The sequence below is a fragment of the Trichosurus vulpecula genome, chromosome 2, assembly GCF_011100635.1.
Source record: "Trichosurus vulpecula isolate mTriVul1 chromosome 2, mTriVul1.pri, whole genome shotgun sequence".
NCBI lineage: Eukaryota > Metazoa > Chordata > Mammalia > Diprotodontia > Phalangeridae > Trichosurus > Trichosurus vulpecula.
In genome coordinates, this window is record NC_050574.1 from 42,491,503 (window position 1) to 42,510,054 (window position 18,552).

The 18,552-nt window shown below is 49.9% G+C and overlaps 2 protein-coding genes across 2 annotated transcripts in view; one reads left to right on the forward strand and one right to left on the reverse strand.

Annotated features, from left to right (window-relative positions):
* Nucleotides 1–8,654: 8,654 nt before the first annotated feature.
* Nucleotides 8,655–14,811, forward strand: HAS1 (hyaluronan synthase 1). Its single transcript, XM_036747406.1, has 4 exons — nt 8,655–9,281; nt 9,718–9,943; nt 10,740–10,872; nt 14,136–14,811. Exons 1-4 carry the CDS (start codon nt 8,670–8,672, stop codon nt 14,809–14,811), a joined length of 1,647 nt encoding a protein of 548 aa, XP_036603301.1. The 5' UTR covers nt 8,655–8,669.
* Nucleotides 14,812–17,764: 2,953 nt separating this feature from the next.
* SPACA6 (sperm acrosome associated 6) overlaps nt 17,765–18,552 on the reverse strand; it is a 34,082-nt gene continuing 33,294 nt past the window's right edge. The window contains 1 exon segment of the mRNA XM_036746292.1: nt 17,765–18,476. Coding sequence (XP_036602187.1) covers nt 18,262–18,476 — 215 coding nt within the window. The 3' untranslated portion in view covers nt 17,765–18,261.

Below are 18,552 nucleotides of genomic sequence, written 5' to 3' on the forward strand. Positions count from 1 at the left end.
CCCTGTGACTGCAGGGTATGTGTGTTTTAGATGGGGGCGAAGAATCTGGGTTTTTCACTTAGCACAAAGAAAAAACTGTGGGGAGATAATCCTGGATGTGGGAACGGAAGAAGGGGCAGGAAGAGGGCTGGCTTGTGGCTGTGGTTGGTCAGTGAATCAATCTCTCAGTTTGTCCATCTGGCCTCCTGACATTCACCCCATTATACCCCACACCTTCTCATTTCCGCATATCGACTTTCCCCACCCATTCAGTCCTTCCTGGAGGAAAGAGATAAACCCACAGGAACAGAGACACAAAGAAACACAGACCAAGGGACACACACACACACACACACACACACACACACACACACAGAGGACAGAGAGAAGAAACATCAAGATAGACATAGTAAGAGATATAGAGGACACAGAGAAGGGAAAGGAAGAGGGAGGGAGGGGGGAAGAGAGAGAGAGAAAAGAAGAAGAAAAAAGGAGGAGGAAGAGGAGAGGCAGGAGGGAGGAAGAGACAGTGAAGAGGAGAGGAAAGGAGAGAGGAGACAGAGACAGAGAGATAGAGATACACACAGAGCAACACATACACACACAGACAGAGAGACAGTGAGAGAGAAGAGAGAAAAGGGAGACACAGACAGAAAAAGACACATACACACGATAGAGACAGAGAGGCAGACAGAGGGGCAGGCAGAGAGATAGACTGACAGAGAGAAGAGAAGAGAGGAGAGGAGAGAGAGAGCCATCAAGAAAGCCTAATGCCAAGGCAAGGGGACCCCAGAATCTCCCACCCCAGCCCCATCTTAGAAGATTTTTGAATCTCAGGAATAAAGGAAGAGACCAGTAGCTTGGATCCCCAAAGGGTGTGAAGGTTGGGGGATCAGGATGCCAGGGACCCCAGGGAGGCAGAGGTTGGGGGCCCACATTCCTGGGTCTCTGGAGGAGCTTGGTCCTGAGCTCCAGTTTTAGAAACATCTGGTTTTATACAGTTGCTCTGCCTCCCCTCCCCCCTCCTGATTCACAGGCTCTCCCTTCTTCCCCTCCTCCCCTCCCCCCCTCCCCGTGCCAACCCCAGGGCAAGCTGAGTGGGTGACTGGACGCCTGGGTCCTGGCTCCAGGGTCAACTTCCGCCTGACTGACACAGCCTGACACGCTCCAGCCCCAGCCCTGGCCCCAATTTAGCCTCCACCCCTGGAGTGTGTAGGAGGGAGAAAGGCGAAAAGAGGAAGAGGGAGGGAAAAGGGGGAGGAGATGATAGAGTGATTGCTTTCTGGCCTGGTCTACCTCCACCTTGGGAAGCAGTATCTGCCCCCTCCCAAAGTACAAAAGAGCTTGTTGGAGGCTCAGAGGAGTTCTTGCCCCCACCAACTCCAAGAGAGAAGGGGGGGGGGGGGAGGGAGGGAAGAAGGGAAGGAGGGAGGGAGAGGGAGAGGGAATGACTCACTTGGAGTCTGGGTCCTCAGGGTCATGGACTGGGGAGACAGGGGGAACCAGGCACCTGAGTGCCATCAGTAGCCCCTGATGTCAGTCATTTCCTTGTTAGTGTGACTCAGTTTCCAGTCTGGGTTGGGCCTTGTCAGGAGCTCCCAGGGGAGTCTGAACTACCCCTGAGCTCATGTCTGAGACTGGTAAAGAGCACTTGCCCCCCCACCACCACAGTCCTTCACCCCTGCCTCCCCACATCCCTCCTAATCTAGTGCACACAAAGATGCAAAAACACGAGTGACTCAAATATGAAAGCCTCACATACACACAACAAGGGGGAAGTTAGTTTTTGTTTTTAATAAATTTTTGATAACTGTATTTCAATGGTCATGGCTTTCCTTTGGTATACTATGGATTTTAGTTATGCATTTAAAAGCCTAATTCTGAGAAGGGCCTGCTAGGCTTCATCACCTTGCCAAAGGGACCCAGGGCACAAAAAAGCTTGAACACCCCTGCTAGAGAGAGACTCATAGATACCCAGGGACTCAGAATCAGATGAGAGGTTTGGACACATCCAAGCCCAGAGACACACAAAAACTCGGAAATACAGAGACAAGGTGGCTCACAGAGACCCAGAGGCACCCAGAGAATCAGAGACACAAGAGAGACTTGAAAAAAGATATTCACGGAGAGTCACAGAGATACAGAAATAACAACAAAGACTCAGAGACACATAAAGGCTCAGAAAACCAGAGACACAGAGATCCGCAGAGATACTCAGACAGACACAGATATGGACTGAAATACAGAAAAGTTCAGAAATAGAGACCCACAGACACACGGACTCACAGAGATTTACAGAGATGCAGAGACCCACAGAGACTTAGAGACAGAGAGACTCACAGAGACACACAAATACACAAAGGCTCAGAAATCCAGGGACACAGACTCAGAGTCACAGTGATGCAGAGACACACAGACACTTAGAAACACGAAAAGGACTCACGGCTACCCAAAGGTTCAGAACCTCAGAGACTTGCAGACTCTCACTCAGAGGGAGACCCTGTAAAGTGGCCCCCACGATGGAAGAGGTTAGCCTACTCAGCAGTATTCTCTGGGATCCTTCTTCATTTTCTGACAAACCTGCAGCCCTGGACTTGGTCTCTTACGGTAGCTGCCAGTTTTCCCTCCTGGGTCCTGGGGTACAACCTAGATTTCCCCTCTCCTGGCCCAGCAAGAAATACAAAGACTTCCTTTTGACCACTGGTAATGTGGCTGGGGTATAGACCACGAAGGAGAGCAATCACAGGACACAGAAGGCTTTGGGGACGAAGGTAGAGGAGGGAGCACAGTTAATAGTTGCCCTCCCATTGTATTATGAAAAGCTTAGAAGAATTTCCCCTCCAAACTCACAGACTAAACTGTTTGACACAGAGATTCCAATCTCCTGGTCCCTAGTCCCACCCTAGTCTTGAACCCTGTTTTCTGTTCTCTGCCCTTCATAAAGAGCGAAGGGAATCAGAGAACCCCAGCTCCTCAGAGGCAGAAGGAGACTCATCTGCTGTCTCGGCTATATAGCATGAGAAAAGAAGTATGGGACAAAGGAACCTTTGCCTGAAACCCTGGGGGCGGGGGAAGAATCTACCACAGTGGAGGGAGAAAGAGAGAAAGAGAGAGAGAGAGAGAGACAGAGAGAGACACAGAGAGAGAGAGAGAGAGAGAGAGAGAGAGAGAGAGAGGGAGGGAGAGAGAGAGAGATCACTGCTGTCTGCCTCAGTGTCCTCAATTGTAAATGGGGTTAATAATAGCACCATTTCCCAGGGATGTTGTTGTGAGGATCAAATGAGATCATACCTGTAAAATGCTTGAGAGAGAGAGAGACAGAGAGAGAGAGAGACAGAGAGAGACACAGAGAGAGACAGAGGAGAAAAGAAAGAGAAAAGGAAGAGACTGACAGAAACAGAGAGATAGAGACAGAGAAAAGGAGAGAGAGGGTATGTGTGCACACTCTGAAATGCAGTCATAGGAAAATGAAAGCCAGGTGGCTTCGCCTGCCTCAGGAGGTGGTGGCAGCCTTCCTTTAGAGGTCCTGAAGCAGACCTGGACATATATCCATCAGGAATGTTATAGTGTAGAATCCAGGCCCTGTGACTCCAAATCCAGAATTTTCTTCCAGGAGCCAGCTGTGTGACCTTGGGCAAGTCCCTCTGCCTTGATGGGTCTCAGTTTCTCCATCTGTAAAATGAGGGGTTAGGGCTGGATGATCTTTATGGCCCCTTTCAGCTCTCAAGCTTCAATCCTGCTGGGGCACACATGTATCACTGGGTGACCCAGCCCCAGCCCCAGTGGTACCTGTTCCTCCCATCATTTGGAGCCCTCAGATGGTCCTCTCTTTGAGAGGCCAGCTTAGGAAAAAGGGGATGGAAAGAAAGAATTGAAGAGCCTCAAGCCCTAGGAGGGACTTCAGGCTACCTCTAGTTCAACTTAACCTGAGAAGGAATTAAATTCTTCTCCAACATCTCTGACTAGTGCTCATCCAATCTCTGCTCAAAGAGCTCCAGATAGGGAGCTCACTATCCATTAAGTAAGGCAATGAGGCAGCCCATTCTCCTTCCTTGTTAAGAAGTTTTCTTTACAGGGAGGAAGACCTGAGCTGAAATCCAGCTTCAGATATTTACTGGACTGTGACCCTGGATAAGTCACATCACTGCTGTCTGCCCCAGTGTCCTCAATTGTAAATGGGGTTAATAACGGCACCATTTCCCAGGGATGTTGTTGTGAGGATCAAATGAGATCATACCTGTAAAATGCTTGGCATAGTGCCCAGCACACAGCAAGCGCCACATAAATGCTGGTTATTGTCACCGTCGTCATTGTCACTACCACACTGAGCAAAAAGAGAGTGTCTCTGGGATTTCTTTCCATTTTAAATTTTTCTTTCTCCTGTCCCTGTTGCTTTCTTTATGTCTCTGTTTCTCTGTCTTTCTGTCTATCTCTGTGTCTCTCTCTCTGTCTTTCTGTCTCTCTATCTCTGTGTCTCTCTGTGTGTCTTTTTGTCTCTCTGTCTCTGTCTCTCTTGTCCTTCTATCTCCCTATCTATGTGTGTGTGTCTCTCTCTCCCCACCCTCCCACCCCACCCCCCACCCCTGCCCCAAAACAACCTTTCAAGTACTTAAAGGCATAGTCAAATGTGTGTCTTCTTTTTCTCCAAGTTAAACATTCCTATTATTTGTCCTACTGGATGGTGTTAAATCCTTTCCTCTACTCCTCTCCCCATCTTGGTCACCCTCTTCTCCTTTTTTAAAAAAATTAATTAATTTTTAGTTTTCAACTTTTACTTTCATAAGATTTGAATTCTAAATTTTCTCCCTTTCTCTCTCCCCAAGATGGCATGCAATCTGATACAGGTTATACATGTACAATTAAACATATTTCCACATTAGGCATCTTCTGAAAAAAAGAATCAGAACAAAAGGGGAAGATCATGAGAAAGAAAAAAACAAAAACAAAGAAAAGAGCAAGCAGTCTGTTTCGATCTGCATTCAGACTCCACAGTTCTTTGGATGTAGACAGCATTTTCCATCATGAGTCTTTTGGAGTTGTCTTAGATCCTTGCATTGCTGAGAAGAGCTAAGTCTATCAAAATTGATCATCACATAATGTGGCTGTTACTGTGTACAGTGTTCTCCTGGTTCTGCTCACTTCACTCAGCATCAGTTCATGTAAGTCTTTCTAGTTTTTTCTGAAATCTGCCTGCTTATCATTTCTTATAGCATAATAGTATCCTATTACATTCATATATGCCACCTGTTTGACCATTCTCCAATTGATGGACATCCCCTTAATTTCCAATTCTTGGACACCACAAAAATTGCTGCTATAAATATTTTTGTACATGTGGGTCCTTTTCTCTTCTTAGGATCTCTTTGTTGTCACCCTCTTCTTGACAGAAGGTATGGTACCCAGAATAGCATGCACTCCTGCAGACATGACTTGCCCTGAGCAGACTGCAATGGGACCAACACCACCTTCTTAGAGGCTGTCTTCTTCTTAATATGTACTAAGGGTCATATGGACTCTTGTGTCTGCCCTGTCACCTTGTTGGCTTCCATTAAGCTTGCAGCCCACTTGTACCCCCAGATCCTTTCCCTGCACATTTATTTAGCCATGCCTCTGCCATCTTGTATTTGGAACAACAAGTTTTTGGAGCTCATTTATTCCTCTTACTAAATTTCAACTGTTCAGGTCTGTCAATGTCTTTTGGTTTCCTTACTCTGTTATCCTACAGCTTAGGTATCCTTCCCAGCCTTGGGTTATCTGTAAATCAATAAGCATGCCATCTAGGCCTTCATCCACATTATCAATCAAAATCTTGAATGGCACAGGGCCAAAGACAGATGCCTGTGACACTTCACTAGAGACTGCCTTTTACACTGACTTCGATATGTTAACTTCAGGGGTCTGCTCATTTAACTAGTATTGAATTAATTGAACTGTACTAGCCATTATCTAGTCACCTGATCTGCCAGAAGACTGTAACAAACTTTTTCAAATGCCCAGAAGAAATACTCTGACATTCCTCTGATCAGCAAGATCCAAAAAAAAAAAAAAAAATAGGAAGTGTGAGTAGTCTGATGTGATTTGTTCTTGATGAGGGCATGCTGACTCCTCTTCAGCACAGCTTCCCCTTCCAAGTGTTCAATCCAACATAAACTCCTTCAGGGTACTGGACATTTTATTTTCTACCTTGGGTTCTGAGTGTCTAGCACCATGCCTGATAAGAAAGGACTCTATAAATTCTTAATAAATTCACTTGAATTCATTTGCCATTCCCTTGATAATAGTTTGGCTCCTAAAAATCAAGAGTCTTTGCTTTTATCTGGTTCTGCAGCAGCCCCCTCCTTCCTTCCCCCACTTTCTGCACCATTCTTCACGACCCTTTATAAAAAATGGCTTGGTAATCAAAGACAACGACTCTTCTTGTACCTGGAGATCTAGTTCGTTTAGGGTTGATGACTTGAGATCACTGAGAACACTGAGGTATTTATTTACTTACCATCTCCTCCCCATCTTGCATTTCCATTTCCTGGTCACCATTTTTATTCTGTTCTTGTCCATCTGAAGATCATTTTGCTTGGTCAGGAAAACAGAAGCAACATAAAGGTTTGAGTAGTTCTTCCTTCTCTCCATTGCTCATTTGCTTTCTTTAGTCACATCTACCCTGAACAGTGTTCTTATTTCCTTTTGTTCTTCCTCTTGGCACTGTGCTTGGCACATAGCAAATGCTTAACAAATGCTCATTGACTTGACTCTTGCCCCCAGTAGAGCTCGAAAAGCTTTCTAAACTGTCCTTGGAATTCATTGCCAACCTCAGATCATTCTGAACTTTAGTCATCCTTAAGGGGGGAGGGGGTTTGTCTGGAGAAGGGTAAGGGAAGGAAAAGATTGAGAGGGAGAGGGGAGAGGGAGACTCAGAGAAGGCATGGGAAGAGAGTTGGGGGGAGCATTGGCAGAAGGGGAAATGAAAAGAGATGGAGATGAGGAGAGGTGGGGAGGAGATGAGGAGAAAGAGGGAAAGAATTGGGGGGGAGATAGAGGCTGATTAAGAGATAAAGAGAGTTGGAGAGAAATCAGGGGAGAAGGGGGGATTAGATATATGGCAAAAAAGGGGAAAGATGTGGGAATGGGGAGATAAGGGGAAGATGTAGGAAAACAGGGAGGGATACAAAACATGTGAGGAGACAGAAAGATAGGACGTGGGGAAAGATGTTAGAAGACAAGGACAGATGGCAAATATGGGGGGGAAGGAGAGGTGGGGAGATGGGGAAAATGTGGGGACATAGGGAGAGATGGCAAATATGGGGGGAGGGAGAGATGGGGAGATGGAGGAAGACATGGGGACATAGGGAGAGATGGCAAATAAGGGGGGGAGGGAGAGATGGGGAAATGAAGGAAGATGTGGGGACATAAGGAGAGATGGCAAATATGGGGGGAGGGAGAGATGGGGAGATGAAGGAAGATGTGGGGACAGAGGAAAAGATAGCAAATATGGGGGGAGGGAGAGGTGGGCAGATAGGGAAAGATGTGGGGACATAAGGAGAGATGGGATATAGGGGAAGATGGGGAGGGATGACTGGTGAGGGGAAGCTAGAAGGTTAGGAAGTAGCTGGGGAATTCCTTCCCACACTCCCACCCTCCCCTCTCCCGAGAGACAGGAAGATAAGCAGCAGACTCGGCAATAAAGGATGGGGTCCCGGAGAGACGTAGAAGTGGAGGCTGGGAAGGGGGTTCGGGTGGGGGCCTAATAACGGGAATCGGGTGGGGCAGCCTCTGCCATGACCTCAAGCCTAGGGGGCCCAGCCCAGTGCTGACGTCAGCCCCCAACTACAAATGCCCCCCCCAACAGATTAGGCAAAGGAGAGGGAGAGAGAGACAGGATCTGGAAGGGCAGGGAAGAGGAGCCCAAGGAACATGGGACAGGTGTGTTTGTGAGTGTGTGTGTCTGTGTGTGTTACCACACACCATATGTGTGTGAAAGCAGATGTATCAGAGTGTGTGTCTCTGTGCTTAAGGGTCTGTGTGGTTCTGATGGTGAGAATAGTGGTTGTGTGTCTGTGTGTTTGTCTGAGTGTGAGTGTGTGTGTCTCAGCGTGGTAAGAGAAGGGGAGAGGGCAGTGCCTCAGTTTCCCTCTCTGTCTGGGGAAATAAGACGTCATGGAAACTGAACAGCTAGGAGCATTAGCAGTATGACAGCCAGTGGATTGAAGAGATGGAAGTAAGGGGAAGGTTAGGCTGGGTTGAACCCGAGTGGAGGCAGACAGAGCTCAGAAGAGATCACAAAATCAGTCCACCTCCTTTTTCCCCTGGCTCCCTCTTCTGCGTCCAGTTTCTCTGGGCTAGGGCAACGGATGACAGACAGGAAGGAGGAGACCAGGGTCTTGACCTTGGGAAGCCCACAGCCTGTCTGAGTAAACAGGAGGAGACGCACACAGTCCAATGAAACTCTACAGGGCTGCCTGCGGGTGGCGCTGACCTCTCACCCTCTCTAGTCTTTTCCTTTTCTGCCTGGGTCTCAGTTTACTTCAATGATATTGGAGATGGGGAGGACTGGATGATCCCTAAGATACAATATAACTCTTGATCTTCTCCTCTCTTTGTTACAGGACACCCCCAAATCTGGCCCCCGGCGTGCCTGGTCTGGGCCCATTCGTCGACTCCTGACAATTGCCTTTGCCCTGCTGATCCTCGGTGGCATGACTTGGGCCTATGCTGTGGGCTTCCCCTTGGCCTCTGACCGTTATGGCCTCCTAGCCTTTGGCCTCTATGGAGCCTTTCTCTCTGCACACCTGGTGGCCCAGAGCCTCTTTGCCTACCTGGAGCACCGGCGAGTTGCCAGCCGGGCAGCCCGGGGACAGCCAAAATGCTCCCGGAAGGTGGCACTGACCATCTCTGCCTACCAAGAGGATGCTGACTACCTACGGCAGTGCCTGTTGTCAGCCCGGGCCCTGCAGTACCCAAGTGAGCGCCTCCGAGTGCTGCTGGTTGTGGATGGCAACCGGGAGGAGGACATGTACATGGTAGAGATGTTCCGGGAAGTGTTTGAGGCTGAGAACCCTGCCACCTATGTGTGGGATGGAAATTATCACCAGCCATGGGCCCCCCAAGTGTCAGAGGGCAGCGGCAAAGCTGGGGAGGTGGAGGCTGGTGGCTACGCAGAGGTAGAGGCTGAGGACCCAGGACGGCTGACTGTGGAGGCCCTGGTGAGGAGCCACCGATGTGTGTGTGTGGCTCAACGCTGGGGTGGCAAGCGAGAGGTCATGTACACAGCCTTCAAGGCCCTCGGGGACTCCGTGGACTATGTGCAGGTGAGGGGCTGCTGGAAACCAAGAACTCTGGGACTCTGAGACTAGCCCTGCAGCTACCGACCCCCCCAGCTCAGGCCCCAAACCCTGCTGACCCTAATCTCTTCAGACAGAACCCTGATCCCCTCTGACCCCCAAGAGTTCCAGACCCCTTTAACACTGATTTTCTAAAATTCCGACTTCTCAGCCCTGTAACTTTCACCCCCAATTTCTGACTGCCAGCCCCTCAAATAGGGAAGGTCCCACAGGGGTTGGGTTCAAAGTGCAGACAGCCTGCTTCAATGACTAATTGAGGGGAATCTTCTCAGTGTGTTCAAAGTCACAAGGAAAGGAGGGAATGAGGTTACTAAGCTGCCCAGAGCCTGGAGGCCACCTTCTCTGGTCCTCTAAACCCCCAGACTCCTGGCCGCTAGGGCCTGACTCTGTGTCTTGGCCCCAGGTGTGTGACTCAGACACAAGACTGGATCCCATGGCCCTGCTGGAGTTGTCCCGAGTGCTGGATGAGGACATGACTATAGGGGCTGTGGGCGGGGACGTGCGGATTCTTAATCCTCTGGACTCCTGGGTCAGCTTTCTGAGCAGCCTTAGGTACTGGGTGGCCTTCAATGTGGAGAGAGCCTGCCAGAGCTACTTCCGATGTGTGTCTTGTGTCAGTGGCCCTCTTGGTGAGTTCCATCAGGTGCCCCTGGGGACTAGAGGTTGGAGAGAAAGGGATGAAGAGACTGGGATGGGGATGGAGATGGGATAGAGTCAGGGTTGAGGGTAGGTATGGATGAGAGCTTGGCGATGGGGATAGAGAAGTGAATGGGGTAGGCATGATGAGGATGAGAGGCAAGGGTGGAGGGAGAAATGAGGCTGGGGATGGATAGAGGGATAGTTTGGGGTTGGAGTTGAAGGTGGGATTTGGAATAAGGTTGGGGTGAGGTGAGGATAGGGTTAGGAAGAGTAATGAGCATAGGGGCAGGATGGAAATGGGGATGGAAATAGGGACAGAGATGAGAATAAGGATGGGAGGGGGGTAATCATGGCTAAGAGGACTAGATAAAAATGGGAATAATGATACAGATATTGATGAAGATGGCACTAGTGAGGGCAATATTGCTTTTGAAAGGGCTAGAGATGATCCTGGCTATAGGGATGGAGATGAGGACAGGAATAGAGATGATAGTGATGGGGATAGAATGGAGATGGCAGAGATGAAGATGTGGAGGATAGAGATGATATCAGTGACAATAATGGGGATGCGTGAGATAAGGTTGAGGAGCGGGATGGGTTGGGGACTGGGTTTTGTTCATGGGGATGGCATGGCATTATCATGGCATTGGATCTGGGATGGGGTAGAGATGAAGATAGAGAAGACATTGGTGATGGGGGGAGGCATGGAGGTGGGGATGAGCTGGGGATTGGCTTGGGAAATGGGCTGTGCCCAGGTGCTTACCCGGGTCTTTCTGCATCTGGTAGGTCTGTACAGGAATGACTTGTTGCAACAGTTCCTGGAAGCCTGGTACAACCAGAAGTTCCTGGGCACCCACTGCACTTTTGGGGATGACCGCCATCTCACCAACAGAATGCTCAGTATGGGTTATGCGACCAAGTAAGAGAAAAACTAGGGAATACACCTGGTTTAGAGAAAAGGGCTGGGTAAATAAGTGTGATCTATTAAATGCTGCTGAGGGGCATGGGCTGTATTAAGTGACTAGGTAGGGGAATGAATGAATTCTATTAAGTATATTGCTAAATTAGCTAGGCTGTAGAAAATGACAAATGGGCAATGGATTTTACCAACGTTCACAAGGCAGCATGTGCTTTACCAAATGACCATATTGGGGGTGGAGAGGGTAACATGGGCTGGTGAAGTAGGAGATATATGAAGGTGGGCTCTGCCAAGAGACACAATAATAACACAGAAAAATATCTCATATCTTAAGCGATTTAAGGGTTATAAAAGTCTTTCCTCAACATTCTTGTGAGGTAGGGAGAGCAGATAACATTAATCCCATTCTACAGCCGATGTACTGAGAGATTAAGTAGTATTTGTTTCTCTTTATTTTCTGTTTGTCTACCTGTTGATCTTCCCTCTGTCCTTTGGGGCCAAGCAGAACAGTCTAATTTCTATTCTGTATAGTGGGCTTTGAAAGAACTTAGAGTTAGCTTTCATGTCTTCTCCCCAGCCCCCCTTGCCCCAATCTTTCTCCAGGTTGAACACCCCTAGATCCTCTCTATACCATGGTCTCAAGACTTTTCACCGTCCCGGTCCTTCTCCCTAGGACATTCTCTCCTAGACATTATCAATGTTCTTCTTAAAAGTGGTGCCCAAGCAGGATACGATACCTCAGATATGGCCTGATCAAGACAGAGTATGGCAAGACCTGCCTCTTCCTTCACATTCTGCCTTTCTCACTTCAGTCTGAGATCCCATCAGCTTTCTTTGGGGCTCCATTACAGAGGTGACTCACACTATGCTTGCAGCCCATTAAAACACGCAAATCTTTTCGGAAGAAATATGGTCTGGCTACATTGTCCTCATCTCATACTTAGGAGGGTCCAATACTATTGAATTCCATCTTATTAGCTGTGGCCCATTATTCTAGTCTGTACAGATCTTCAACCCTGACTCTGCCATCCACAAAGCTACCTCTTCCCCCCAGTTTTGTGTCATTTGCAAACTCGAAAAACATGCCTTCCATCCAGGCTTAGAAACTTCTTAGCTTGGTGACTCTGGCAAATCACTTAACCTTGTCTTGCCAGCGTTTCCTCCTCTTTAAAGTGAGGATAATGATAGCATCTCTATCCCAGGGTGGTTCTCAGGATAAAATGAGATATTTGTGTAGTGCTTGCAAGTCCTTAAGTGCTACATAAATGACAAGTATTATTATCATCTTTATCCAAAGCATTGGTAAAAATGTAAATGAGCATAAACCCAAAACTCCAGTAGAGACCCTCTTTTAAGCTGACATTGAATCTTGGGTCACCCCATTCAACCAAGTTTTTAATCCACTTAATCATACTTTAAACTAGCCTACGTGTCTCCAGCTTTTCCATAATATAAAAGATTTTGTCAAATGCTCTCCTAAAATCTAAGTAAACTAGATCCATAGCATTCCCCGGTCTTGCTTAGATGCTCAGATAGTAACAATAACAACATTTATATAATGCTTTTAGGGTTGCAAAACACCTTGTACAAATATTTCACCCTCATAACAACCCTGGGATGTGGGTGCTCTTATCATTCCCATTTTACAGATCAAGAAACTGAGGCAAAGTCTAGCATCCCATAGCTAGTAACTCCAAGTCTGGAAGTCTATCCGCTGTCCATCTAGTGGCTTCAATACTTCAGTGTACCCAGTGACACAGATCCTGACCCAGTCTCGACTTCTCATTCTGTGGGACTCTTATTCATGTTCCCCTGTAATTGTCCACAAGGGGTTCCACCCAACATACTGAGGGTCTCCCTCTCGATTGCTCTATTTACACGGATGCTGCTGGGTTATGGGGGCTTTCTCTTGATCTCATTACCTTACTGGCTCGTGTACTTCCGTCCAATGGGATCTTTTCATCTTTGGTGACACTTCTCGATTCTTGAGTGGACAATGTGCTGTGGGCTGTTCCCTTCTACCCCAAGCCTTCCCTTTTGTGGGATCTGCAACTTTAATTCTCTGAAGCCATAGGGCATCACTTGAAAAATCTGAGGTTCATTAGATGGGACCTCATTTCAGGGAGAGGTTTGAGAGATCATCAGAATGTATTAATCTCAAAGGCAATCCGGCCCACCAGCCTCCTACTGGTCAATTTTAGCCCCAGCTCCATGTCCCTGGGTAATGTCTGGAGCAGATATAGACTGATGGACCGGCTCCTTGGGTTTTCCATACAGCTGACTTTCACATTACTCATCTGGGCCTTGAAGCCCCATGTCCTCCATAAACAGAGGACTTCACCATCCTTGGGAAATCCTTCTTCCACTGGGCCCTGGATGGGATGTTCTGTGTGACAGTGGCTAGTCCTTTCCCTCTCTTACATCTCCTTGTTATAACTTGTCTAAGGTTTATAGAAGGAAGTGATTCCTGCTCTACCAATCTAGATTGGGATAGAGATAAGGACTGGGCTTGTGATTTTATGAGTATAGGGACTTCCAGGTGAGGAAACTACAGGTTGGCATCCTTGCTGCAATTTATAATCTTTGAGTTGCCTAGAGTGCTGAGAGGTTAAGAGACTCAACCAGGGTCACACAGATACTATGTCAGAGGTGGATTTGAATTCAGGTCTTCCTGGCTCCAAGTCAGCTTTCTATCTATTATGTTATGTGACTTTTGACCAGTCTAGTTACCTGGGCAAACAAAATGAGGACGGCTGTTGTGCGGATCAAATGAGATGTTTGTAAACCTTGGTGCAGAGCATACCGCTGGTGCTACATAAATGCTGTTATTGGGTTCAGGTCCTGGTTCTGCCACCTACTTACCTGTGTAGTGACCTCTCTGTATCTCAGTTTCACCACATGTTACAAATGGGATTCCTTTCTATTATGGCTTGGACTAGATGAGGTGGGCTGAAAGTCAGCAGTGGCATGGTGGATAAAGTGCTGGCCTCCAAGCCAGGAAGACCCGCTTGGGACACATCCTGGCTGTGTGACCCTGGGCAAGTCACTTAATGTCTCAATGCTCTAGGTACCTCTCTAAGACTATAAGGTGCTGACTGCATTGGTAGGCAGTTTCCTCACCGGGTAGTTTGCTTCCCTCACCCATAGTGCAGAGAAGGTGCCAGTCTACACTGGTAGAGGGAGTCCCATTTCTATGCCATGCATGGGGTGGCCTCGGGCCTCTTCCAGCACTCCTGACCGTGACCCCTCCTCTTTCCCTCCAGGTACACGTCGCTGTCCCGCTGCTACTCAGAGACGCCGGCATCTTTCCTGCGCTGGCTGAGCCAACAGACACGCTGGTCCAAGTCGTATTTCCGTGAGTGGCTGTACAACGCCCTGTGGTGGCACCGGCACCACGCGTGGATGACCTACGAGGCCGTGGTGTCCGGGCTCTTTCCCTTCTTCGTGGCGGCCACGGTGCTGCGCCTCTTCTACGCGGGCTCGCCGTGGGCGCTGCTCTGGGTGCTCGTCTGTGTGCAGGGCGTGGCGGCGGCCAAGGCGGCCTTCGCTGCTTGGCTGCGGGGCTCTCCACGCATGCTGCTCCTCTCGCTCTACGCACCCCTCTACATGGGCGGCCTCCTGCCGGCCAAGTTCCTGGCGCTGCTCACCATGAACCAGAGCGGCTGGGGCACTTCGGGCCGCCGCCGCCTCGCCGCCAACTACGCGCCCGCCCTGCCGCTGGCGATCTGGGCCGCGCTGCTGCTCGGAGGCCTGCTGCGCAGCATAATCTACGAGGCCCAAGCGGACTGGACCGGCGAGGCGCGCAGGACCGAGGCGCGCTATCTCGCGATTGGAGCAGCCGCCTACGTCGTCTATTGGGCGCTCATGCTGGCTCTCTACTGGGGAGGAGTGCGCAGGCTCTGCCGGCCCAGGGCTGGAGGCTACCAGGTGTCCGTGTGAGGGTCCCTCAGGGAGGCAGTCCCGTGGTGGCCGCTAGATTGGAACTCCGAGTACTTATGTTAGGCCCCAGGTTTTTGGGCATGTCACTCTACCTCGATGGGCCTCAGTTTTCTCATTTGTAAAATGAGTACGTTGGACTAGGGGACCTCGAAAGTGCCTTCCAGCCTTCAGCCTAGGATCCTGTGAGCTGACCTTCTTACTACTACTTAGGTGACCTCGGACAAATCATTTCCAGTCTTCCAGCCTCTGATTCCTCATCTGAAGGAGTTCGGACTAGACTCTTCACATGGGAAGGTGCAGGACTCGGACTAGATCTCCGAGGGCCCTTCCAGCACTATGACCTTTTGAATCTCCTTTCAGCCACTAGGCAGCTGGGTGCTGAGACCCCAGGGTCAGTCTCTCAGCCCTGCCGCCTGACTAGCTGTGCGACTTTGGGAAGGTCGTTTGTCCTCCGGGTCCGCAGCTTTAGCCTCTAGGCAAACTGTGGGCGTTGGGTGGGGGTACAGCTCAGGGATTGGCCTTGCCTTCCTTTGTGATTTTAGGTGTTAAATGTAAAATGGAGGGTAAGGGTGAGATATTAGCCTGGACACTCTCTGAGGGTTCTTTCCAGATGTGATACGTATTTAAATTCTCTTCATAGAGCTCTGCCCCCTTGGGATGTGTCAGAGAGAAAGGGCAGCTGCCGGGGTCCGCCTCTGCGCTCTTAATGATCTCACTCTGTCTGGAAGCGAACACTACAATTCCCAGCAAGCCTTGCAGCTGACCTTCTCTTGCAGCCCCCAAATCAATGAGGGGGCCCGATGGAAATTCGCTGCTCTGGGTTAGGCCGGGCTGGGGACGCCTAAGTCCTGAGGGGAAGGGGTATTTATTGGACGGGAGGGGTGTCCTCTGTCCTTAGGGGGTGAAGAGGCCACTCGGTGGCCTCTGACTCTGATCTTATTTAATTCTCATTCACCCAAAGAGCAATAAAGAGTTTTATTTATTTTCCGATCTAGTCTGCAGTTGTTGATTGGTGGACATTGTGGTTCCCTGAAGGGCAGGGACTGGGGCATTAGGACTCCTGGGTCTCTGAGGGAGTAGGAGGTGGAGAGTCTCGACGTTTGGATACCAGAGGAGGGCGGGAGGTGGGGGAGCCGGGCTGAGGGATGAAGATACCTTGTTCTATCGAGGGGAACTTCCAGCAAACCTGAGGGTCAAATTGCTCAGTCCTTGTCTGTCATCTCCCCTGAATTCTTCCAGCTGGAAGAATGTGTCGGGTCCTCAGCTCCAGAGGCACTGGCGGTCATTGGAAAAGATGCCGCATATGGAGTCTCAGAATCACAGAATTTCAGAGGAGGCAAGGGCCTCCATGGCCCTCTAGTTCAGTCCCGCCCTGCCCCAATCCCTATTGTAAAATAGCCAAGAATTGGTTATCTAACCCGCTGGAGATTGGTGGTGCCCACTACCTTCCCCAGAAGCAGGCCATCCCTTTTGGGGCAGCTGTAACTACGGAATTTTGCCGGACATCAAGTCTATTTTCCCCACTTGGAGAATTACCTCTGGACCTGGGATTTTACTGGGCTAGGGAGTTCCAGGTGAGGAAGTTCCTCCAACAATGCAGGCAAAGTAAGAGTTCCTCAGCCCACGGAATCATCCAGACAAGGAGAGAGGCTAGCTTTGGGATGAGAATAGATTTATAGAGCTGGAGGACAGGGACCTTGGAAGTCACCTAGTACAACCCTCTCATTCTTCAGGGGAGAAATCTGAGGCCCAGACAGGATGAAGGCCTTGCCTGAGATCACAGCAACTGGGAGAAGTGGGATTCGAACCCACGTCCACTGATTCCAAATGCAGCATCCTTTCGATGGCATTCTCCACTCCCACCCCCCAAAAATGGCCGGTAGCCTTGGGGTCCTCGTTGCTGCGCCTCTCCATGAATCTGTCTCTCACTTGGCCTATATGTATCTCCAGCCAAAACCCCGTGTCAGTCTCAGGATTAAGTATGCTCCTCGTGGATCCAGAAGACAGGACCCGGAATACTCACTCTCAGTCCCTCGGTGAAGGCAAAGAAAGGGTTAATCTTCAACACGAACTGCGCGTGCGCAGAAAGTGAAGTTCCTGGCTTTGCTCGCATCCCTAGCCTGAGCCCCTTCCTTAGTCTCCTTTCCACCCGGTACGTTGCCCCTCCCGCTAGTACAACTCCACCGCTGCGCTTGCGCAATCAGGTCTCCCAGCTTCTGCTCCCTTCCAAGACCGAATTAACCCTTTGCAAACATCAGCGGAATAGGAGGGGAGAGGTCTGTGGTCTGAGAAGCCTAGTCAGAACCCGGAAGATACTAAGAGACCTTGTAGCCCAATCCGCCCATTTTATAGATACGACTTTTATAGCGGAAAGAGAGGCCAAGAGAGGGGAAAAGATTCATCCCAAGTCACCAGAAGTCACGAGGAGGGGTCAGATCTAGAACACAGTGAGCCTCTGTGTTCCCGGAGGTTCCTTGGTTCCCGGAGGTCTCCGAAATCTTTCCTCTACACTTTAAACTTGAAAGCAGTATGTGTCAAGTGTCTAGAGCCGGGCTCATATGTCCTCTCTGTAACTTACTACCTCCGGGCCTCAGTCTCCCCATCTGGGTGAGATTAGATGACCTGTGAGATCCCTTCCGGTTCTAAATCTGATTTTATGAGGGTTGAGGGTTTCCTGTTGTGGCTACACTTGGGGTAGGATCAGCTAGCCTAGGAAGGCCTTCCAGGGCTGGCCTAAGATTTGTATGTTCGCAAAGTCGTGTGTTTCAATCTCTGAGGACCTTCTTTTCGTGATGATGGTCCGTGATGTAGGGCTTTGACCCGTGGGGTCCAGAAGGAAAGAGTTTGGGCACCGTCGTCAGCCAAGTAGTATTTATTAACCTCCTACTACGGTCCAGGCACAGGGCTGAGGTCTAGGGATACTAAGGCAAAAAACAATCTCGGCTCTCGGTGAGTTTACACTCTAATAGTGTATACCAGATCTCCTCCCCGCCCCACCCCTTCCGCCCCAGTATGTTTTGGTGCCTTATCCTTGGGCCTGTCCACTGGTACTTTGGACCTAGGAACCTAGACTGCCTTGGGTTCGAAAATGTCTTTATTGGGGTGAGTGGAGGATAGGGGATGAAGAGGGCGGGCCCTTTAGCTTTCTTCCTCCAAACAGCGATACAGCAACCTGGGCAGCGAGGCAGGGAGAAAGGTCTTAACCCACCGCTAGAGGGCAGGAGTTTGCCAGAACCAGTTTGGGCCTCAGAGGGTGGGAAGTCAGGCAGTCAAGAAGCCTGGGTCCCTTAGGGTGGGATGTGTGTGTGTGTGTGTGTGTGTGTGTGGGTGCGTGCACTTGCAAGCCAGATCAGGATGCCTGGGTCCCCATGGACAGGATGCTGGTGCTCACCACCCTTGTGAGGTGGGTCTGGGGGATCCAGCCTACCGGGTCCTTGGGGAGGGGGTTACTCACATCCCCAGCAGGATGAAGCTCGTGGTGCCCAGGCCAGCTGCCAGCCCAAGCAGGCACAGGTTTCTCGGTGTTAGGGCCCCAGAGTGGGCCAGCAGCGTGGAGAAGCTGGGCTGCCAGGGTTCCGGACAGTCGGCCTTGGAGCCTTTGGCTTTCATCACCGCCCGGAATAAGGTCTGCAGCTTTACTTCATCCCGAGCTTTCCCTGCAGTCACTGGGTTCACACGAGGCGCGGGGGCGAGGCGCGAGCCAGTTCTTCTCTCCCTCTGGCTGCGTCCTCACCTTCCACC

Coding starts and splice junctions, on each gene's coding strand:
- HAS1 (XM_036747406.1), top strand. CDS start 8,670: ATGACTTGGGCCTATGCTGTGGGCTTCCCCTTGGCCTCTGACCGTTAT. Junction 9,282..9,717: donor ACTCCGTGGACTATGTGCAG/GTGAGGGGCTGC, acceptor TCTTGGCCCCAG/GTGTGTGACTCAGACACAAG. Junction 10,873..14,135: donor AGTATGGGTTATGCGACCAA/GTAAGAGAAAAA, acceptor CTTTCCCTCCAG/GTACACGTCGCTGTCCCGCT.